The sequence below is a fragment of the Otolemur garnettii genome, unplaced genomic scaffold, assembly GCF_000181295.1.
Source record: "Otolemur garnettii isolate 467f Iridium unplaced genomic scaffold, OtoGar3 scaffold00131, whole genome shotgun sequence".
Lineage (NCBI taxonomy): Eukaryota > Metazoa > Chordata > Mammalia > Primates > Galagidae > Otolemur > Otolemur garnettii.
The window spans coordinates 4,454,102-4,479,099 of NW_003852526.1; the positions used below are offsets into that span (position 1 = coordinate 4,454,102).

The 24,998-nt window shown below is 36.7% G+C and overlaps 2 protein-coding genes across 2 annotated transcripts in view; one reads left to right on the forward strand and one right to left on the reverse strand.

Annotated features, from left to right (window-relative positions):
- The window catches only part of RETNLB (resistin like beta), a 79,016-nt gene extending 72,687 nt beyond the window's left edge, over positions 1 to 6,329 (reverse strand). Inside the window, exon 1 of the mRNA XM_003798202.3 lies at positions 6,222 to 6,329. The gene's annotated coding sequence lies outside the window, so the exon portion shown is untranslated. The remainder of the gene's footprint in view (positions 1 to 6,221) is intronic.
- Positions 1 to 23,407, forward strand: part of LOC100949921 (T-cell receptor-associated transmembrane adapter 1) — a 33,900-nt gene extending 10,493 nt beyond the window's left edge. The window contains exons 3-6 of the mRNA XM_012810370.2: positions 6,842 to 6,878; positions 13,739 to 13,800; positions 17,384 to 17,472; positions 22,945 to 23,407. Coding sequence (XP_012665824.1) covers positions 6,842 to 6,878; positions 13,739 to 13,800; positions 17,384 to 17,472; positions 22,945 to 23,202 — 446 coding nt within the window. The 3' untranslated portion in view covers positions 23,203 to 23,407. The remainder of the gene's footprint in view (positions 1 to 6,841; positions 6,879 to 13,738; positions 13,801 to 17,383; positions 17,473 to 22,944) is intronic.
- Positions 23,408 to 24,998: the final 1,591 nt, after the last annotated feature.

Sequence of the window (24,998 nt, forward strand, 5' to 3'; positions counted from 1 at the left end):
AGCACTCTGGGAGGCCAAGGAAGATGGATTGCTTGGGCTCAGGAGTTCAAGACCAGCCTGAGCAATAGCAAGACCCTGTCTCTACTAAAAATAGAAAAACTAGCTGGGCATAGTGGCGCAGGCCTATAGTCCCAGCCAATCGGGAGGCTGAGGCAGGAGGATTGCTTGAGCTCAGGAGTTTAAGGTTGCTGTGAGCTATGATGTCAAAGCACTCTACCCAAGGTGAAGGGTATATATATATATATATATATATTTGCAAGGTGTTTTGTACAAGTGACATAACTTATCTGAGTCTGTTTCACCATCTATAGCATGTAGGAAATATGTTCTGATCATGGGATTCATGTGAGAATTTTATCGGTCTAAACAAATATGATCAATATCTAACTATCCACCTTTTTACAGTGCTGGAGACTTAGTAGGTCAGTCCTAGAGCTTATATAGCCCATATCATGATATCTAGTGGCTCTAGTACTTCCTTCCTCTCTTCCACAAATAAGTATTAAGGGCCTCTGATGGCTACCTGCCATCTCATTTAATCTTAATGTCTGTTATTTTAGTAAACATTTATTCCTCTGGCTTCTTCATTGCTCCTACCATCCCTATGCCCTCTGGGTCCTCTCCAACTCTCACTTTACTTCCTTCCCCCATCTTCTTATTATTTAATGGGTCTGTACAATACCCTGAGCTTTAGCAGTAATTGCCACGTTCACGTCAGCCACGTTCAGGTCCATTTCGGAAAATTTTCTGTAGGCTTTCATGGAATTGGTTCTGAACATTAGCCTATCATAAATCCTTTTATTTAAGCAATGACGTGCCCTCCTTCTAAGGAGCACCCAACCCCGGGCCTTGCACTTTATTCATGTGTAAACCCAAGACTAGCCTTGGAGCGCCATTATCAATGCTGTTAGAATGCCTTTTGTTCTCATGCCACCTCCACTCTTCCTCTCTGCAGCTTGTTCCCACTGCCCCAACTTCTCCTGACATCTTTCCACAGGTTATTAGAAGTAAGTCTAAAACTATCTTTCTCTTTCATCCAGAAATTTCAGGTAGTTTTGAGATTAGCTCTGCAAACTGACTCTTTCCCAGTCCTCTCACAAAGACTTGTCCCTGCCTTATTTCTCAGGATAGACAGACTAGAAGAGATTCTATCATATCAGCCAGCTTTTCTGCTACTTTGTCTGTGAATGCAATGCTCCGGTATCTGACCTTATGTAACTCTTTCATGTTTGCATTTTTGTGTGACTTTTTGTGGCTAAGAAACTTGCAAGATATGACTCCACCTTGAGGAGCAGTCAGTGAATACATTTTGCTGATGTACTAAATAGTTTGCAAAAGAAAATCTCCATCCCAGCAACAATGCAGTATCTACAAATTCAATCAGATAGACCAGATAAGCCTCTCCTTGATGTTTTCCTGTAGCAGTTAGGTAGACACTTTGAAATGGAGTTCTCTTATCCTCACAAAATAAATCTTTCATTTTTATGTGATTCTTTGTCCAAATCTGTTCTTTAGGAGGATTATATTTATTTCTTTTTGTGATGGGAATGCATTAGCTTTTTTTCTTCCTTTAAATCCAAAGAATATCTTTATCTAACTCTTCCTCTCTGCTTTGAGAAGGATAAACAAGTGTATGGTTAGCTCATACATCAAAGTCCTATCAGTACATCTCCTGTTTACTAGAAAATTATTGCACATTTTTTCACATTGAAAATGTATTAGGAAGATTTTATTATGGAGTTTAAACCATGTGCTGTTTTTTTCTTGAATAGTGCATAGGAGAATGAATGCCCTACAGGGGAAAACATAAAAGCAACTATGTTTGCATCACACCCTCTCAACTACAAACCCGACCACAAGGGTTTGCATCTGAATCACGGGAGAGAACTGTGAAGGCGCACCTGGTTTTTCCCACACACCATCTTGCGTGCTTAATTGTTTTACAGCAAAGGGCATACTTTTTGTTTTGCTGTATACCATGGAAATCACTAGGCAGCTTTTAAATCTGCCAGGTGATTTCTAAATAAACTTAAGATCCTTCACGACCAGCAGACTCTTTTCAGGAGCCTCAGCTCACTGACCTTTATTCTGAGCGGCAACCGCTGAGCTTTTTAGTAGTCCTCCCATTTAAAGAGATCATATTCTATTAACCTTCTAGGAAGGATTGTAAAACAAAAAGCCTCCCACTCCTGATCACCCAGCTCCAGATTATACATTTACATCCTGAGAGTAACATGGAGTGAATGCCCTCGAACTTCTCATGCCCCGTTTCAGGTGCTCCTTTACCCATTGCATACTGTCATTTTTTCACATTGCTTTAGTCCCCTTTCCTTCCATCTAAACATTATTATGTTAGTAATAATAACTTACTTGATTCTAATTCTCTTTGCCCATAAAGCTTTTCTTTTTTTCCAGTTAATTGAGGCTACAAAGAAATAGGTTACAATGTTTGCATTTGTTAGGTAAAGTCTCTTATAATTGTGTCCTGCCCCAAGACGTGTGCCATACACCCTAACATTGTGTTCATTGAATGGAGCACACCCATCCTCCTCTCCTCCCCTCTCCCCCTCCCTCATTCTCCCCCCACCCAGTTGAGTTTTTCTCTTATGTGGGCGTGTATTAGATCATCTACTGCCTTCATATTAGAATTGAGTACATTGGATTCTTGCTTTTTCATTCTTATGAAACTTTACTAAAAGGAATGTGTTCCAACTCCATCCAGGTCAATACAAAAGATGTAAAGTCTCCATCTCTTTTAATGGCTGAATAGTATTCCAAGGTATACATGTACCATAGCTTGTTAATCCATTCCTGGGTTGGTGGGGGTTTAGGTTGTTTCCACATTTTGAAAATTGTACATTGAGCTGTGATAAACAATCTAGTGTGAATGTCCTTTTGATAAAATAATTTTTTTTCTTCTGGGTAGATGCCTAGTACTGGGATTGCAGGATTAAATGGAAGGTCTAATTTGATTTCTTTGAGGATTCTCCATATTTCCTTCCAAAAAGGTTTTGATCTTACTTTTTTGTGCTGTTTTTTCTGCTGGTAATACATCCAGCTATATTTTCCTTCTGACCTTTACACTTACATTAGTACACTTTCCAGGTACCAACATTTATACTTTAAGTACCTCTAATAGAAAAATCCCATGTTATATTTCAAAAATATTAATCTGGGGAAATAGTTTACTCCATACCTAATTTTTTCCTTATTAAGCACTGAAACTATTTTTAAATTGTTTTTTATCTTTTCTTTCCAAATAATGCTTAGCTGATGACAGTTCTTTTGCCAAAGGTGAGGTTTAGTAATTTCATTTCAAATCAAGCTTTACTTATAAATCTCTTAACTTTAAAATACTATATTAATAACATCAGCCTGTTTTCAGTTAACTCATTTAATAAAGAAACTTCCCCAAACAGGCAGACACAATTATATTCTGTATTTAGAATATATAATGACAAACTGAGCCATTTCATGAGATGTTTTTAATAAAATTATCTTATTTATCTTCCACATCTACTCCATGACACAGGCATTATCAATTCTACTTCTGGATAAAACAGAATCTGAATTTTGAAGTAATTTGCATGTTGCTGGATGGCAAATGCATTGCATAATTGGTGCCAAATCTATGTCTTCTGATTCTTAACCCTGAATTTCTTCCATAATACATCAGGCTACAGTTTTACTAAATGCTTGTACGTGTATTTTAATTCCAGGTAAATCTGAAAAATAGTAACCTGAGTATTAACATTTTCTTCATATAGAAAAAAACAACAAGTCTTATCTTCCAGTTTATAAGTTTCTGATCTGTATTAACTTATTTTTCTTATGCTGATTGATATCATTTATATTTCTCAAGTTTGCTGATTTTGGTGAACTTCCCTTAACTTGTGGCTACTGTGCAACATCTTTTACTTTAAAAAAAAAATTATTTGTTATTTTTTGGGGGGTTAATATGAGGGTACATATGATTACCTTATGAATGCAAATGATGTAACCTAAAGTCCAAAAAGTCGGATTGTCATCTAGCCCTTCACGGAGGAAGTGTGCCATTTACCCCTGCATTGTACCTGCTAAATGGGAATTTAATGAGTGCTCTCCCTGCCTTCCTCAACTTGTTTTTCTCTTGTGTGGGCCTGTAGTTGCTGATCTATTTTCAGATTACTATTGAATACATGGGATGCTTGCTTTTCCATTTTTGAGATACTTGGGAGAATGTTCTCCAACTCCATCCAGGTAAATAAAAAAGATGCAAAGTCTCCATTCTTTTTAATGGCTGAAAAGTATTCCATGGTGTACATATACCACAGTTTATTAATCCATTCATGGGTTGATGTGCACTTGGATTGTTTCTATGTCTTTTCAATTATGAATTGAGCTGCATAAACAGCTTTTTGAGTGCAAATAATGACATTAACAAAGGAAAGAACATACTATGCTCATGTCTGGGAAGTATCAATATTGTTAAAATGACTACCCAAAGCAATCTACAGATTTATTTTTAATTTTTCTGAGACAAAATCTAATGCTATTGCCTCAGTGTGCTATGGGACTAGCCAAACTCACAGCAACTTCAGACTCCTGGATTCAAGCAATCCTCCTACCTCAGCCTCCCAAGTACCTAGGACTACAGGTGTATGCCACTATGCCCAGATAGTTTTTATATTTTTAGTAGAAACAGGGTCTCACTTTTGCTCTGGCAAAAGTCTGGTCTCGAACTCTTGAATTCAGGCAATCTACCTGTCTCAGCTTCCCAGAGTGCTGGGATTACAGGTGTGAGCCACTACCCCCAGTCTTGATTTTCTATTTTTAGTAGAGACAGGGTTTGCTCTTGCTCAAGCATGTCTCAAATTTCTAAGCTCAAGTAATCCTCTCACCACGGCCTCCCAGAGTGCTAGGATTAACAGGCCTGAGCCACTGTGCCTGGTACATGCAACATCTTTTTGACCTCTCCAGCTCGTCCTCATATCTGGGTGCATTCACATTCAAGACTCATCTGAAAGTAGTTGAAAGTAACCATCTTTTATGTGCATTTCATGGAAGGACATTTTCTCTCTGCTAGAAGTGTATTTCTGCCATATCCCAAATGGATTCCATTCATCACTTTTAGTCCCAAAGCAGCTTAACGATATGCTCTGCAAAATCTTCCCTCATTTGGTCCTTCATAGAATTCTTCCTAACACATTGTCATGTGACATGTCCATTTCATCCTCTAATGTGATTGTTTTCACAAATTGTTCTGCTAATGTTTCCTTAACAGTTAATAACCTTTCTAGAGAGTAACTCAACTTCGTCACACATAAATCTAACTGAAAATAATCTTTATAGTTCAATGACTTAATTATTTGAAAATGTTATTGCTAGTTCCTTACTGACACACAGTATTTTTCATAGCTTGTAGCTGAAGGATCACCATTCTGATACTATTGTAAATGGGTGATTGTCAGAGATGTAGATAGTACTGGTCTTCATTTTTGTGTGAATACCTTTTGCAAAGTTCTGGCTTTTATTTAATGCCAAGTTAATAATAAGCAATTCAAATATGGTAAACATCATACTATGTATGTCCATCTAGTTCAACAAAGAAAATTTATTAATAAATATAAGATTTAATTTTTTCATAATACTGATCTTAATTATCAAAACTGAATTTTTCGACTACCCCTTAATTTTTCTCAGTAATTCATTATGAATGTATTGCCTTCATTTAAAAGTTTCTTAAAACTATATTTTCTAATATATTTTGAATTCATATATTTAACTAGAGTGAAAATACTTTGTTCTATTTGTCTTTGAACTACCACCTTCAAAATTCAACAATGGATTACTTACTGAGATTTGACACAACATTTTTTTCATGATTGTATTGTCCTACATCTCTGATAAATCTCATCTCTGCAGACAAAAGAGAACTTTTCTTTAACCCGTTGTACTGTTTTAATTTTAGAGATTATGTTCCAACTTTTTCCAGATCTCTTCTCCCTAAGGCCCTCATATCTCCTGACTGCTGTTTGTGTCTTGTAGATGAAATGGAATTATGACCAGAGCGTCTTCCATAACGTCATATTTTATGATGTTGTTCTTATGCCAACATAGATAGATCATTGCTTTTTCTTATTTGTCTGTCTTCTAGGGATTTTTTTCTTTTTTATATACTTATTTTTTTCATAAGGAATAAAAACGTATTCAAACCAGCATAGACAAAGAGAAAAACTTACCAGGAGGATGCAGAGGTGTTTCGTAGAACTTAAAAGCAGGACGTACAGCTGTGCTCCACAGTAGACCAGAACCACAACAGAGGGAGGAATGACGGGTCCTGCTTTCTCTGCTTAGTTTTTCCTGAGCATAAAATGGCCACATATCTGGGCTATGTGCCAGATATGTTTTTCCTGAGTATAAAATGGCCACATATCTGGGCTACGTGCCATCACTTCCAAGCTGCATTGGGAATTTTCATTCCAAATTACAAGGATCTGATTGGGTCCAATAGGAGGTTTTTATCTTTATTTCAATCCCTAGTTCAATCAGCAGTGTCCCGAGGAATGATGGGTCCTGCTTTCTCTGCTTAGTTTTTCCTGAGTATAAAATGGCCACATATCTGGGCTATGTGCCATCACTTCCAAGCTGCATTGGGAATTTTCATTCCAAATTAGAAGGATCTGATTGGGTCCAATAGGAGGTTTTTATCTTTATTTCAATCCCTAGTTCAATCAGCAGTGTCCCCCGGGTCTTGATCAAAGATGTTAGCATTGAAGCTAAACCATAAAAACACTCTGTAGAAGATTTAACAAATGTATGTCAAATTTCTTTTAATATGTCTATTTTGAATCTCTTTCAGATAAAATGTATAGGTACTCCAGTGACTACATTCCCAGGTATGTTGAGTCATGTGTTGTGATTCCCAATAAGGGAAAGTAACAAACTCTACAGTGCTGGTAGATTTGGCTCAGGGATGTTGCATGTGGGTTAAAATAAAATGCAAAGTGAGTTTTAATTATTTTTACTCCCATCTGAAGATTAGAAGCTCTAACATTATCTGTCCTAGTTATTTACACCTTGTGAGTCAGTGAGAGAGCTGGGTGAGGGATGAAATAAGTTTCTCTTTTGGTATCTATAGAATTCTTATTAGTTTCAGAAGCAGCTATCCTACATTTTGATTCAGATCAAATTGTAAATGTATAGTCTAATTATAAATATAAAATTGTGCTATACTTGAGAATCCAGAATAGATAAATATCTGACACACACATATATAAGGATGCTTAGTAGCATGCTGTTTCTAAAGGAAATGGCAAACAATTGGGAAATGTGATAAACAGACACTAAAATAATATGCAGTTATAGATGTAACTTATTCTTTTTAAAACTTTTGAGCTAGTTGTAGAGAAATTTGTATACTTTTTAAAAGAAGGTTTATGGCATAAATCATAGTAAAGAAACTTCATTTTCTTGGACAGTACATTCTGACCCAGATATGTCATTGTATTGGAGATTTCTGTTTTAGGAGTAAAAAAAAAAATCTAAATAAAGAGAATTTCCTAGAGGGCTCTTCAAGACCTTTCTGAAATGATAGGCTGAAAGGTCTTTGAAAAACACAAAGCTTTCTCACTGGGTAGGAAAAGATTACAAGCTGTTTTGCCCTCTAAAACGTCTTTTAAAAAAATTTTCCATGTGAAAAATTCCTCAGGCAGATTCAAGATTTGGGCTGTGGGCAGACACATATAGGCTTTGTTTTTATGACAACTCTTAGCTTGGATTCTTTAATGTGAGATAATTTTTTTAAGACATTAGTTCATATCAAAAGTGATATTTTTATTTCTTTTATAAAAATATGACAGAAAGTCTTATCTAACCATGTAGTAGAAGCAGCTAGTCTCTGACGATTGATTTGATGCTTATCGTTTTACAAGGAAATTAAGATGCAATGTGATAGAAAGTCTTTTCACTGATCATTTAGCTAAAGACAAGGTTGGTGGCTTTGGGGTCAGGATGGGACAAGTTAGAAGCAAAATTGGTAAAATACCCATTTCAAAGCAATAAGGCTCTTAGTTCTCCGGGAAAAGGTAGAAAAGAGGCTAGTTCTTTTGTAACATTCATTCATTCAACAAATATTTCCTCAACAAATAAGCAGTGCACTAGACAATTGCAAAACAAGTTTTGCTGACTACAAATCCATGCAGGCTAGCAAGGGTCATCACTTCTCCAACCATGAGGGATAGCAGTGCACACTTCAGCCCACTGTGTTTTGGGCTGCACATTTTCTACTTGCCTGAGTCTGATGAGACAGAACACTCTCACAGTGAGTTATATGAAGTATATTTGTTATTTACAAATAAATAGCAAGGGATGATGACAAGCCTATAATTCATTAAGATCTGGTCCCCCAAGCTCAGAAAATCATCCCAGGGTGGATGGGATCTCATCTGCAGGTGTTCCCCTGGTGCTGCTGCTGAGGGACCCCAGAAAGCAGCCCACCTTGGGTTTTGTACCCTGGGGGCAATGTGACATGTTTGGCTAAAGCATGGCACGGCATTTGTTTCTTTAAGGACCGGAACAAAACCTGGCCTGTTCCAGCCAGTTCCTCCTTATCCCAGGATGTTGCATTTCCAGCACATTTTTGTAGCGGTATTCTTAAGAATTATTACAAGCAAGAAAGCGAGAAGAACTGGATTGGTCCAAGGTTACCCAGAGAATTGTCCTGCAACAATAGAGATACAAAGATGGAAAGACACATGTCAAAGATTTAGTAATCTATTATAATAAATCTTCATTAGGTAAAATTCAAATATATGGTGCAGCTTTTATCTATAGGATGGGGTTGGCGTGTTAACCGACAAGTTTAGACTTCATAACTTACTTAATTCTCTCAATTACATAGTTTGGGAACCAAAATCATTTTTACAAGGAGGCCTGGATGCTCCAGAAAACAAACAAAAACCCCCAAATCTACCTCCATCCATTAAAATTTAAAACATTAAAACAAAGCAAGGAGAAATAAGGCCTGTCTTTCTTACACAGAATTGGAATTACTGACTCTCTTCAGCTACAAAATGGTTTGTGGCTAAATAGAGAAGAAATTAACTCACTCCACACTGGATTTCCTGTTGTATTTTCTCCCCGCCCCTACACAGTAGGAAAACTATGCAGGAAGGAAACAAAATCCCTCCTCTGGTTTTATATTCCTACTCCCCCAAATCGCTGCCCTTCCTGCATTAAAAGGTCACAAACATAATCGCTTTAAGGACAGCATAGCATCGAAAACTAACAAAATCACACACACATTTTCTGGTATTGACCCTTTGGCCACTTTAGTTTTCATTTACAACATAATTCTGCACAACTCCTATCATTTTATTTGTGTTAGGTAGATAATGCAATGGGACTATAGTGGATTTGAGATCCAATGTTCTATCTGAATCAAACTCCTGCAATGAGATTGTGAGTCCTGGAAAATGAGCATTAATAAACTTCAGTTTTAGCATCTGAAAAAAGCCAGATTGTAATACTTTATTTACAGAGAATAGTTAATCAAAAAAATTCTGCTTTATTAAGATCTAAGAAAATTCCTGCTCAGTCCAGTATGTTCATTCCCTAATTCAGGAATGTGGTTCAGGTTTACAATTAATTTTAAGCTTATTATGATTCCTTAGTTTTCAGAGTCCCCCTCAAAAAGCTTCAGACACATTCCCAGCAGTTTTCATGGCCTGCTTCTGGGTGGCACTAGAGGTGCTTTTACCATAAAATAGCATCTCGGTTCAGCCACTCTTGTACCTTCTGAGAGTTTCTTCTGTGGGTTTCTGGAGCCCTGCAGGGCAGAGATCCTTTTCACTTTTTTCTTTGCTAACTATACTGAACTAAATATAGCCAGTGCTGTGGAGCAGGCCTTGATCTTAACTGTTCTCTTACCTGTTCTCAGGGCTGATCATCCTCATGGCAGTAGAGCTCTTGCGTCTCCTTCCCTGACATTCCAGATGTCTGAGTGGGGGTGCAGGCAAGGCCCTCACTATGACCATGGCCACATTATCACCAAGTCCAATCTCTATGTCTTCCGGCTTCTTGTTTGTTTTAATGTGCAAATAACCATAACTCAAGCCCCAATCCTGTGTAACTGCAGGAAGTCTGATCCCTTCCCTGAGTATTTCTGGGAACCCTCAGAAGGGGTTATATGTCCTACAAACCTTATTCTTGGCTGATCCGCTGTCACCCACAGCTCTGCCATTGCTCTCAGATTTTTCCTTGTCCTTTTGGAAATCGTCAGGCTGGCAGTTAACTCCAGTCTTCCTTTCTTTCAAACTTTGGCAAAGTGTTTCAAAGCACTGGCAATACAAGCTCATTGGGCTGACTACACTGTACAGAGAAAGGGGCATATTGGAGAGAAGCTTGAACACCGATGGAGAGAATGAAAAATTAGTGTTAGATATGGCTCCAAGCATCCATTCACCAGCAACATGACTGGATTCACTCTTCAGCCTCTAGCCCCATAAAACATTGCTGTGGTTTACACTGTGCCCCCATCCAGAATCTGTGGCTTATCACTGGTGCCCTCCCATCCCAAGTTGGAGACACCTACACCCATATCACAGGCTATGCCAAAGAAAGCAAAATCATCATAATTGCACACATATACTCAAAAGTACATTGCTCCAAAAACTTTGCCTTTTCTCTCCTGCATCATTACTTTTCTATCCCTTTTGTGTTATTTCATCATCCTAAAAACAGACTGTATTGTCCATCCTTTAACAAAAGAAAGAAAGAAAGAAAAGAAAAAACTCCCTTGCTCCTAGATTGCCCTGCAGCTACCTCCCCATTGCTCCGCCCACTTATAGCAAAACCTGAAAAACCCATTGCCGTTCTGTCTGCATTTGCTGGCTTCTTTTCCTCTTCTCCTCTTTCTTAAACCCACTCTATTCAATCTTCTGTCCTCACTAATTCACTGACTTAGCTCTTGTCAAGGTGACCCAGGAACTCCACATGGTCACACCTCAGTCTCACCTCTCTGGGTCCATCTTCAGCGTCTGACGCTCTCCACTTGATACTCTTCTCTGGGCTCTGAGCCCTCCACCCCTTTGGTTTCCCACTTCTCACCAGCATCTCCTTGTCCTTTGCTGGTTCCTGAACCTTAAACATCAGAATACCCAGGGCTAATCTAGTAAACTTCTCTCTCTAGTCTCATTTCCATAAATAATTTCATCCTCTCTCATGGATGTAATAATATGTAAGTAATAGTCATATGCTGACAGAGCTCAAATTTATATTCTGGCTACTCAAAGAAATGCCTATTACAGAAAGCAAGTTAACTATTACCAAAATGAACTTCTGATAGTCTGAAGAAAGAGCAAACTTAGGGGTCTGTCAACTTTACAGGAGACATTTGTTTTGTAAAAATAGGTGTTGGAGGCCTACATTTATTAATATATCATAGAATTTGGGAGCTGAAAAGAACCATAGAGATTAGCTACTTTAATATTCTTAATTTATAAATTAAAAAATTGCAAGTTAGAGACCTTAAGTACAAGGTCATCAGGTAGAACCAATGATTTTTTTTAAAGAATTGAATTTAGTTATATAAATTGATTCAGATCATAAATAATGAGGAATTTAAGTCCTAATAAAATACAGAAAAAATTAAATAAAAACTAGAAAAATATAAATAAAAGTACAAAGCTTGGACCATAGTAAAAGATATTAGTTCTTTAAAAAAGTTGTTTTGGAGTATTGTATTTATTGGTTAAAAGATCATTTCATCCAGTGGAGAGTTTGATCTGGCCTAAAATTCAAAAGTGCAACTCTCTCTCAGATATGTGCTCAATTACTAATTTGTTTCTAAAAGTTATTAATCTTCCACATAAAACATGGCCAAATATTTATTCTTAAAGTTTCTTACATATTTGCAATTGGCTAGAGTTATTCGGTATTGCTGGGTAAAAATATATTTTAAAAATATGTCTGTTAGGCCGTTGCTCCTGAAAAATACTTTATTTGAGATAATTAATCATTTGAGACCTGCCTATAGACGCAGGGTACTGCATTATAAATCACATCTTATTTTCATTCATAAGGAATGGAAAACATTCATTTTTTGGACATGATTTATCATTTGCAGGTTGTATCTGCTATCTATGTGGGTTAAGAGAATGGATGGATTGTCTTATTAAAAATTCTTCACCTCCTGCTATTATATTCTCTACATAGCCAGAGAAAAATCATAAGCAGGGCCTACTCTGCATTCCAAGATTAAGCTTTATTGAATTACCAGATGAGAAGAAGGTTATGGATGATTCCTTTGTTATCAGACAAGCCAAATGCATGCCAGCATCTGGACTTTTCAAGCCATTGCATACAGAAATTATTTGAACTATTGTTTTAAGAACACCAACTTGCTATTTACATACACTATGTCTTCCTTCAAAAGTCTGGGGAGTAATACAGGTGCTATTCCTTGAGATAAGATCTCTTTTTCCTTTTGATGCAGTTCCCTCCAACTGTCAGTGACATGCTATCTCAAAGTGAAAGCAGTTGGCAGGACTTTATGAAATGCCACTCCCACTACTTGATATGTTCTTCTGTTCCCAGCCTGCCACTGTGAAATCTGGTCACTAGGGCCATCATCAGTGGTAGGATGACATTGGTAGTATGATAATCTGGTGACAATGGTAGGATGCCTGCTGCAATCTTAATAGCATCACTCACATGAGGCTGGAAGGAAATTTAATCAACTACCAAGAACAAATATTTGTGTATTCTTGCAAGTTCTCTTAGCTGGGGGATAAGAGGGTGAGAATAAACACAAAACTATGGTCTCTGTATAGTCTTACACTGTTTTCCTATAGTCTTTGAAATGTTATCACCCTCAACAAGACTTCCTCTCAATGTGGACAGAGCGTAGGACTTTAAGACCAAACTAGCTTCCAGTGCTAGTACTGCCTGTTACTGTGTGTCTTTGGACAATTTAATTAGTCTCAATGAGCTACAAATTCCTTACATGAAAAAAAGGAATAAAAATATGCATCTCCTAGTATTGACATGAAGGTGGAATAAGCACTGGCTTCATATCTGGTAGTTATTTCTGATATTACACACATGCCTAGCAAAAATAATCTGATCTTTAGGTTTCTGTGTAAGCTAGAGAATAATACTATTTTTGCAGAGTTTCCTTACACCTTTGATGTAATGTCTGTAACACAGAGTCCAGCATTTGGAAGTAGTAAGTGATAAATCATTTTTTGGCATCTGCCAACGTGAGTCTGCAATATTTACTTAGTAAACAGTTTTAAAGAACTGTTCAAAGTGATAGTCTGGGTGAGTAGGGGCAGAGCATTGGCACAGTTAAGAGAACAGATAATCTAAATTCTGATCCCAGCTCATGACCTTAAGCAACTTCTATAACTTCTCTATGCCTCAGATTCCTTTTCTGTAAAATAGGAATTATATAGTTCATGCCTGTTGGAATTGTGGAAATTAAATGAAACTATGAAATATCCTTGAAGTAGCACTTCACACATGGTGCACTGAGTATTTGCTATTACTGTTCTTTGAAAGAAGATCCAAAAATCAGCTTTTTAAATGCACACACATACATATTCACTCACTTGCACAAGAACTCATCTACCTTGGTTGATTGAGGTTGAACAAGACCATGCAATAGTTAACTCAATATTGAATTTAGCTGAGAATTTAGTTAGGAACTATGTGTAAAGTGGACTCTAATAAAGTAAATTATTTTCCTTCATCACAGGGTTGATGAGTATTATATAGAAGACACACCAATTTACGGTAACTTAGATGATATAACTTCAGGTAAGTTATATTTTTCCATAAATTAAATTTATAAATAAGTTAAGTAAACCTTACTTAATTCCACAAAGCATTTTAAGTGGTACTTTCTCAAAATCATGTTTAAATATCCTAGTGGTTGCCATAAATTCAAGTACATTTTGTATATTAATTAGGCCATATTGCCAAAGCTGCGTATTGTAAATTGTATTGCAGTAGTTAGTGTAAATCAACATCCTGTTTTTCTGTATTTCTTTCATTTCATTCTACTAGTAATGAGAATACAGGAAGACTCTTACCATGAATTTTGACATGCACAAAATTCTATGAAATAAAGCTATTTCTAGGCAAAAATATGGTCTACAGAAACAGTGCTTTGTGCTTTGCATACAAAAGCGACTCTAAAGTGAATAATCTGAGACAATGAACATTTTCTCTGATTTTTCATGTTTTAAGCAAAGAACCTAAGGCTGGATGGATCTCAGGTTAGGGGAGAAAGAATCGTTGCTGAGTGGTTCGTACATGTTTTGTTCTTATTTGACAAGTGACTTTCAATTCTTGGCATCCTCTTTCTCTCCTACCATCCCAACCCCATAAAAACAAAACACCCAGCATTCTACAAAACAGACAACCTTGGTCTGTTGCCATAGTTCTTGTGAAAGATGCTATCACCCTTTCCCTCAAAGCACTCATTCAATTCATCATAGGAGACTCAGGGGGTAATTGTTGTTGATCTCTAAATTTCAAACACAGAAATATCTAGTAATGTATTATACTAGATTTATCTGAATATCTGTATATCAAAAGAGTATGGCATTCTAAAGTTAGGAAAATGTTAATTTTATTTTAAGAATTTATTTAATTTTGTCTTTCCCTCCATTATAAAGTAGCCTCTGATTTCTGTACTCTAAGGAATCAGGAACTATATTTTAAGAATATACTATTAAAAATGATTAATCCTCAAGCCAGTTGTGGTGGCTCCTGCCTGTAATCCTAGCACTCTGGGAAGCTGAGGTAGGTGGATTGCCTGAGCTTAGGAGTTTGAGATCAGCCTGAGTAAGAGAGAGCACCCAGCTGTAAAGATATCCAGGTGTTGTGAGTCCCAGCTACTTGGAAGGCTGAAGCAAGAGGATCTCTTGATCTCTTGAGGTTGCTGTGAGCTGTGATGCCACAGCACTCTACCCAGAATGACACAGTGAGATCCTATCTCAAAAAAAAGAAAAAAATTTTGTCCTTCCTGTTTCACTTTGCAGAATTGTGGCGCACATCTGTAATATTTGAGAACTTGAATTCTGTGTATTACAGTGGCTCAAAGTCCACCATATTTGCAGTTTCCACACCTAAATGAGCCCAGGTATTACTCCACTGATTCTGATTTAGCAAGTCCAAACAAGGGCTAGGAATCTGTTACTTAACAGACATCCCAGGTGATTCTGATGTGCTGATGGATTTTCCATGGACCATCACTTATACACATCCTTCCTCTGTGTTGCTTTTCAGAAAGGATTACATGATTATTAGGCTCTTTTTATATTATGTATGTATTTTCCTCTCTGGGGTCAAATTTGTATATTCCACATTTCTGTGGATCCTATGAGTCACTTCCCTTTTTTCCTTCTCCATTTTAAATGGGTGTATCTGGGAGAAGAAAACATGGACGATTCAATAAGCATGTCCCCACAGGATAAAATGAGTATAGGTCTGCTGGCTGCTGGACACTGCAAAAGCTTCAGACACTAAGGAACATCACTGCACAGTCCTGGGCTCTGAGGCAGTTGAGCTGAGATAGCCTGTCACTGATTGACAATGATAGGGTTGAAAATCATAATCTAAACCCTCTTTATCAAAAGTAGGATATTGGGTTTAAATGCCTCTAAGTATGCTGGAAAGGATGGCTCACATTTGTAATCCTAGCACTTTGGGGATCAGGAGTTTGAGACTAATATATGCAACATTGCAAGACCCTGTCTCTGCAAAACAATCAGCCAGACATGGTGGCACATGCATGTAGATCTACTGGCTAATCAGGAGGCTGAGGCAGGAGGACAGTTTGAGCCCAAGAGTTTGAGGCTATAGTGAGCTTCAAATAATTGCACCACTGCACTTTAGCCTGGGTGACAGAAAGAGATCTTGTCTCAAAAATAAATAAATGGGCTTTAAGTAAAATTTGTTACTCACTGGACAAATTATAATAATTAGTGTATGTATACTGTGCTTATACCACCATGCACCATTTGCATAATACTTAAGTAGCAAAGAATACAGGGAATTCTTTAACTCAAGCTCTTTATAACATCTAAATGGCAGTTACTATTGACACTGTTATGTCCTGAGATAGCATTAAAAAATTAATGATCTAGTCCTTAAGCCAAGGACTTTTGTTTGTGTCTTATCATTCATGCTATGAGACAAAAGACTTCCCCTTCTGATCTGTAGGTAACAGTTAGTGTTTCCCTCACCTCTCCGTGTCTCCAGCAAAAAAGAGCAGTTCAGTAATTCTTGGAAGTTTCATATTTACAACTAAATCCTATTTGGATTCTATATTTTCATTCATGTTGGAAGTTTTTACTTTTCCATTACAAAATCACAATCTTCTTTATTTTTTTAATTAAGTGACTTTTAATTTAAGGAGTTTCAACATTGTCTAACCCACAACGTAAAGTAAAAATAAAATAAAATTGCTCTTAGAAAAATACTGATTTGGTGAGAGGGCAAATTTTAGTCCATTTTAGACCCATTTGATTAGTTTATAACTATGCTTCATTTTCATTACAATCACTACTCAGAAGGGAATCACTTTTTTTGAAAAGGGGCAGACTAAATTTTAAATTAGCATCAGATTTCTATCCATACTGACCCAAGCAATATTGACATAGATACCACCAAGAATGCAAAGACTAAAAGAATTTCAATTCAAAATTTTTTGGGGAAAAAACCTTAATGACATGAAAATATTGACAATTTTATCATATTTTTATATTAAAAGAATGAAGGACTACGGCGGTACCATAGGAGTAGGGCTCTGGCCCCATATACTGGAGGTGGCAGGTTCAAACTCAGGCCCAGCCAAAAACTGCAAAAAAAAGAAAAAAAAAGAATGAAGGTCTAGACACCAACAGAAAAGCTGTTAAAGATATTGTTTGTTAACAATTGTTTATATTAATGAAACAAAACAACAATAATCTCTAAGTTAAATTTCACAAAATGAAATCAATATCCTGATTTAACTTTTAGGGGTAAAAAAGGGCAAATTCCAAGTATCATTCTTTCTGTCCCTAAACACATATAAAAACCAATATCCATATAAATGATAAGAAAATAAACACGTGATTATGTTTCAGATTCTGATATTATGATATCATAATTCTCCTAAACTTGCATTTTTTTTCTGAAATAGCAGATTAACAGAAATGTGAATTTCCAAAACTTCGGGTAATTTAGTAACTAATTTTGATTTTGATGCCAGATACCCCAGTGTGAAAAGCTGTAAAACCAAAATGTTCTGTGTCATTGAGCAAAGAATAGACAAGGGCGAATGTTCTACCGAATTGCACCTGCTGGTTCATTCAAAAATCACAGTCAAAATCACAATCTCCTTAACTTCCAGAACCAATGGATGAAAACTGCTATGAACAAATGAAAGCCCGACCAGAGAGATCTGTAAATGAGATGCAAGAAGCCACCCCACCTGCACCGGTGAGTTTTGTTTCTTGTATTGCAGAGTTGAGTTCAGTCTAGGGTAAAGCACATGTGCATATTTCAAGAACGGAAGAGCACTATGCTTTGATACGCATATGAAGAAGCCTGTTAGAAATTTTGCAGTCTAAAACAGGTGTCAAGTTCTGGAACCTGAGCTCTAAAGGTAAACTCAGTGGCAATTAAAGAGAACTCTAACAAACTCAGAGTCAAAATTATGTGCCCACAAAGGCAATAGATGTGAAGGGGAAAGTGGGATTATTCCTAAATAATTAATTAAGCTTTCACTTTCAGATTAAGAAATATATGTGTATTAGATAAATATAAAATTTGGCACATGTATAAGCTCATAAGACCTAGACGCCAGGAATTCATGGGGGGGGGTACTTATAAGATAAATTTGCTAGATATAAAACTTCATACCTCTATTTTAAAAGGCAAATGACTTTTAACACAAATCCTGTGTCTGTAGTCTTATGGCAAGAGATTGTGAAATAGACACACAGCTACTGTAGGGATAAGGACAAAAATCTAAGCAGGAACATAAAAGCCCAAGAAAAAATGTGTACTTTCTACTTTTTCTACCACAATCAGTTCAATATCCTCAGATATAGCACTAACTTCATTAAAAGCCGTTCAAAATTCTTAGTGTTCGTGCTCCTGAAGTGAATTTTAGTTAAAACAGTTTTCTTTCTTCTCCCCACCTCCAGACCTTTTCCCTTAAATTATATTCTTTCTTGCTCTTCCCTAGAAATCATAACAGGGCCAGCATTTCCTAAGCAATTATAAGTGTTAGGCCTCCTATTAACCTGCTTTATATGCACTATCTCCTTAGATTCCTGTCAGGGAGCACCATTATCATTCCCATTCTACAAACCTTCTCAAAGGTTGAAAATTTGCCCTAGAGCACTCCAGTCTTAAGTACACAGAATCCAAACTTAGAATGTTTTCTGAGTAAACATTCTTTTCCCTAAAATGGGTCACATCCTGGGAACTTTGCGATAAGGGAGAATTCTTTTCCTATGACTCTCTTTGAGGTTTGGATTAATAAACCAAGATGTGGGGAGGTTTAGAAAAGACATAGTCAGGCTTGGTGCCCGTAGCACAGTGGTTACAGCGCTGGCCACATGCACCAAGGGTGGTGCGTTCAAACCCACCCAGGCCAGCTAAATGACAAGTGAAACAAACAAAAAAAAATAGCTGGGCATTGTGGCAGGTGCCTGTAGTCCCAGCTACTTGAAAGGCTGAGGCAAGAGAATTACTTAAGCTTAAGAGTTGGAGGTTGCTGTGAGCTGTCATGCCACAGCCCTCTACTGAGGGTGACACATTGAGACTCTGTCAAAAAGGAAAGACACAGTCATCAAATGTTTCTTCTGATTTTCCATTAATTATAAAATATATTTTTAGATAAAGGTATGAAAACCATAATATAATCTGCCAAATCCAGAAAAGAAAAGGTCCCAAAGGAGGTTAAAATATAACCATACCATTTGAAATGCAGAGATTCACAGAACTTTAGTTGTAAAAGTACTTAGAATTTTGAACAGAAGTTACTATTTAAGATGTAGAATTGTACTGGCCAGCTTTATTTGACCTGCATCTGGCTTCTACTCACATAGAAATTATGCAAAGACTTAAATGTCTTTAAAAGTCTGCTCTTTTATAAATGCTATATTTAGAGCCACTTTGAAGAAAATTAGTCTGTATTCTATTATACTCTTCTCATAAATTTAATTTCACACATTAGAAGGAATCTCTTTATATTTGCTTAATTTCATTTTATTAGAACAATCATTATCAGGAAAAAACACTATCCAGTTTGCTGCTGTAATACTTTACTTTGGTCAGTCACAGAAGTACAATATTATGCATAAAGCTTGATAAAGTATTTGTGGGAAAAAATGTAAATAAGCTCCTTATCCTTCTGCAATGATGTGTACCTTTTAGGAACTATAATTTTAGTATCCTGGTCTACTATAATTATGAAGAGTTAATCAGGAAACCTAAAAGTTAAGTCACAATTGTTCCCACGTCCTGTAAAATTTGAGGGAGACCAGTATGAGTTACTCCTCTCCAGGTCCAAATCTAATTAATCTCTTCCTTCCCTCTATCAGAGCCTTCCTCTTTCCTTTCCAAAGCCAACATCCTTCCTCAGGCTCTTGACTATTTCTCCTAATTCTTCCAGGATCTTGCACCTTTGTTTTTCTCCATTTTCCTTTTTTTTTTTTTTTTGGCAGTTTTTATGGTTTTAATTAAACACAAATAAAATGTGCACAAATAAAGCTGTCTGTTCGTTTTCTTCCCTGTGCATTCTGGCATTGGGTTTGGTGCCTCTGGTGGCCATCTGGGCTGCTCTTTCCACCATGGCTTCGCAGTTTTTGGACAGCACAATTTGAGAAATCTCTGCACAGTATGCTTTGTTGCATATCAGTAGCACTTCCAGCTCCTTGACATGAGGCCCAAGAACTTCTGGAAGCCACTGGGTGGGATGTGCGTCACACTCCTGTTGTGCCCATAACTGCTGTTGGACATCAAGATCTAGCTCTTGAATCTCATATGAACCCTGTTGTCTGGGTTCCCCCAATGATACTTAATTTTGACCTATCAGCCTGACTGGTGCCGGATAAACTTCTTTGTCCTCCTTTTAACAATCTTCATCTTCATAAGGGGGTGTGAGGACAGGCATGATAGTGAGTAAGAAGGTGGCTGTCACCTCTATAGGCAGCAGAAAGAGAACCATCTTTAACGGATCATTACTATTTGCCTAGCAATATGCATAAATCTCCCCAATATTTAAAAACAAAACCTAGGCTCGGCCCCTGTGGCTCAAGTGGCTAAGGCACCAGCCACATACACCTGAGCTGGCAGGTTTGAATCCAGCCCAGGCCCGCCAAACAATGACAGCTGCAACCAAAAAATAGCCAGGTGTTGGGGCGGGTGCCTGTAGTCCCAGCTACTTGGGAGGCAGGAGCAAGAGAATTGCTTAAGCCCAGGAATTGGAGGTTACTGTGAGCTGTGATGACACCGCACTCTACCCAGGGTGACAGCTTGAGGCTCTGTCTCAAAAAAATAAAATAAAATAAAATAAAATAAATACAAAACCTAAACCTTATTTCATCCTGTTTCCCCTCTAGTTTCTAACCTGGTTCTTACCTTCCTCTGTCATCTCCATTTCTTTCTATACATGCACATTTCTTTAGCCCTGGCTATGTGTCTGTCTTCCCCCTATGCACTCAACTGAAACAGCACTGTGGAATCGCACGAGACTATTAAAATATACAGTGTGCAGTTCCTTCTCAGGGCTCATACTCTTTGAACTCCGCAGCACTTCATAACATTGACCACGTGTTGACCAGACATGCATTGTTTAGAATGCTTTTGGTTGTAAGTGCAGAAATCAAATTCAAACAACTTCAGCACAAATAGAACAATATTGCTTCATATAACTGGAGATCCAAGGGTGTGTTTGTTTTGAGATGACTGAAGACGGAAGCACTCTCCATTTATCCTTATGAAGTTACTAACTTCATTTTCTTCTATTATCAACAGACTCTTCCACTGAGGCTGGGCAAGACACTGGACTCCCCCAGTTTTTTCCCTTTCAACTTTAGGGAAAGGCCCCTTTTCTATCTCTAGGAGTAATATACACCTCTAATGGCCTTTGCTGAAATCACACATCCATTCCTGGACCACCCTCTGTTAGAAGAGGGATAGGTGGCAACTGATAAACTGTCAAATTTACGTCACATGCTTAGTCTTGTGGTATGTTTGGGGTACAGAAAATTGGCAGCCTCTCTGGAACCAGATAGAATTTCCCAGAGGGAAAGGGGAGAATTTATCAAAGGAAGAGAGACGGAACAAAGTTCTGGTCAGACAAAAAGTTGTCTGAGTTTTTGTGTTACTGAGTGCCTTTCAAACTTCATCAATATCTTTCCTATCTGGGCAAAGCCAAAGCAGAAAAAAGCACTAGGTCTGTATAGGAAGCAGTGAATTTTCCAACTGGCCTGGGATACAGAATTTATGTGCAGCAATAGAGGGGTCACAGTTGGAAACAGAGTAGTGTCAAAAAGGAAAAACTTGAAGGGCAGATTAGGAAATTCAGACTTTAGCCTGCAGGCTAAGATTTGGGAGAAGAGGATAGTGAGACATGAAAGTTACACCTCGGGAAGATACTTTGAGGACAGTACATGGGATACGTGAGGGAAGACACTGAGCAATGATACCAGTTAGGTGGCTATTACAATTTTGCAGAAATGATGATTTTAAGAATAAAAAGCCATACAAAGAAACCCTAAAGGCTGTAAATAGAACCATTTCTTCTGCCTGGTGGAGAATATATAACATTCCACTCTTAGCATGGAAATGAGTACCAGTAGGAAGATGCTCTTACCTGTGCAGTCTGGGTTTTGTTAATCCAAACTACATCCTCACCTCTGCACCCACAAGTTGATATAATTTGGTCCTAGTTTTAAATGTAAATTTTTAACACAGAAATATTTAATTTATTTAATTGCTGCCCTAATATTTTAGCTATAATTTCTAATAATTATAATGCCACCTAACTTTTGGGTGGTAGTTATAGTTTCTATATAATTACCTTTATTCACTACTTATATCAATAGTGTGAGGTGGGGCGGCACTGGTGGCTCAAAGGAATAGGGTGCCAGTCCCATATGCAGGAGGTGGTGGATTCAAACCCAGCCCCAGCCAAAAACTGCCCAAGGTCTTATGATCAGTATATGGCAGAGGTAAGATTCAGTCCTAGGCTTTCTAACACAAAATTCAAGGCCTGCCTGTAGCCTATGTATTGACCTAGTATTGACCCAGCTTTAGTCCAAGGAAGACTACTAGATCCTCTGGTGCATGAATAGGTATCTCCAAGGCCAACCTAAATTGAGGTCAAAGGGGATCTGGGAAGGCAGACAAGAAGGAAATAATAGTGGGGAAAAAATGGAAAATTGGCAGATAGCAGTCATCTAAATGGACACTGCTATTTTATACTTCTAAATCTTAAACATGTAGAAAAATAGAGGACTTCTGTGGGTTTCATTAAATGGCCAGTTGTTAAGCTCATGTAAAGTAGGCCTTGAGATTTATTAAATTCCTTCCTATCATACCTATTCCATTTTAACAAATTGAAGTATTGTTATTTGGTGAGAGCAACTTGGACAAGAGCTACCTGAGATGGATATAGAGGTAGGCAAGAGTCAATCCAAAACATTCAAGTACATTCTGAGTACAAGAAAGAAAATTCCAGAAAAAAGTGTCATGGAAGCATTTTTTTTTTCCAACTCAACAGTCATGAATTGACTATCATTTTTTGTTCTGTCATCGTAATTGAGAAATTTCTCAAAACATGGTAACTAAAAGCCCGGAAAAGAAGTTTCTTATTTTTCATAGTCCATAGACATTTCCAGAAAACAAAGTTCTAAAACAGGCAAATAATGAAAAATTAACATGTCTTTCTTTCAGGCAACTGCTGAAAGACAGATGTTTTATGCCACTCTTGATCACAGCTATAAAGGGAAGCACAGAAAGCCCAGGAAACAGAATACTCCCATGCCAGACAAGGGTGAAGCTACACAGTTGTATGCGATGGATGCCAGCACATCTAAGGCCACTTCAGTAGATGATGTCTCTCCAGGAAACCAGGAGATAGAGGAGAATATTCATGATGATCCCATCAGACTGTTTGGTTTGATTCATGCTAACAAAGAACCTGTATGCTAGCTGAACTATGCCCTACCACAACAATTTGACTCATTGAAAATGGTTGTTAGAAAACAGGATCCCCATGTGACACAGAACTACCAGCAGGGTGGTGATCTGACCATTTGTTGTCAGGATGGTGGCTCACCTCCGATTCAGAGCTTACACTCACATACACCAAATGTAATGCCATGAGGATTAGTTATTTTGATGTACTGAAAAATACTTAAATAGGAAAATGTAAAATAAAATCCAGTTTGCAAATGAGTCTGATAATAAAGTTATAACTTCAGAACAATACCTAATTCTCTGGGAAATAAAAATACATTAAGCATAAATGTGTTCTGGAATATGATGAAAGAAAAATAAAAGCCAATGATTTAAAAAAAATTCTCCTTTCTCATCTATATGAAACAGTCCATAATTGGAAGAAATTTCTGATGGAAAAATATAGGAGACATTAAAATACATTATTAGGTGATACAAGCTTCTTAAGTATTTTTCCCAAAGAGATGTAGTTTTACTAGTTCAAAACTTATTGTAAAATTAATGCATGCTCCTTGCAACAATAAACAAATATCAGAAAGAATTTAGAAATTCTACTAGCCAAAGTAGCACTATGAAAAATTTTCTATACATCCTTCTATTTTTCAGGGCCTGCCCATATACATACATCAGTTTTATTTTATTTTGTTTTTTACCAAAATTAGGAGAGAAATTTTTATACATATTATTTAAAATTTTTCTTTACCTAGCAATATAGTGTGAATTTTTTCTACTATTATATTTAACTATATTTAAATATAGTTATATATATATCTTAATTTTAATGTTTGTGTGAAATCCCACTGATGACTATATCAGAATTTATTTAAATAATTTTGAATGTCAATTAACTTGTTTCCAATTTCTGTTTTTTGCTTTCCAAAATAATATTGTAATGGGAATTCTTCTCCACATGTCTGGATACTTGTTTAATTTCTTCTTTAGGTTAGATGCCTAGAAAAGGAATCACTATATTAGAAGGTATTCATATTATGAGTCTCTTAGGATTTCTGAAAGGTCAAGATGTGGGTCAAAATATACATATAGTTTAAATTCTGATAAATGTTCTTAAATTTTCTTGAAGAATTCAGTTTAAATTCAGACAAATATTCCTAACTTTTCTTCAAGAAAGTTATTTAAAAAAAAAAACAAAAACCTTTGTTATATTTCCCCAGTGAGAAAGAGTGATTAATAAGGGTTCATAATAAATGTTATATGTTTGATTTATTACAGTCTACATCCAAATTATTTATCACTTTGATATAGTATAGTACCTTAAAACAGTCTAGTTCTATTTCTTCCTTTCTGGCCTTGGGCTATGAATTTTATATATTGTATAAATTGTTATTATTTTTCCTTTTAATGGTCAATTATTTTTTAAAAGATCAAAATAATAAAAGTTATCTTCATGTATATCCATGTTGTTAAAATGTGTAGAACTCTCAGATCTTTTGTGTAGATTCAAGATTCTGTACTAGTATCATTATTCTTTATTCTTCAGCTTAAAGGTCTTTCTTTAACATGTATTGTACCTCAGATCAACTGGTAATGAATTCCTTTAAGTTTTCTATATCTGAAAAAGTCTATTTTCAGTTTTGAAAGATATTTTTTCATTTTTTATTTATTTATTTTTTTATTGAATGGTAACTATGTACATTAATGCACTTCTGGGGTACAGTGTGGGGTTTTCACACACAATCTGAAACACTTCCATCAAACTGGTTAACATAGCCTTCATGTCATTTTCTTAGTTATTATTTTAAAACATTCAC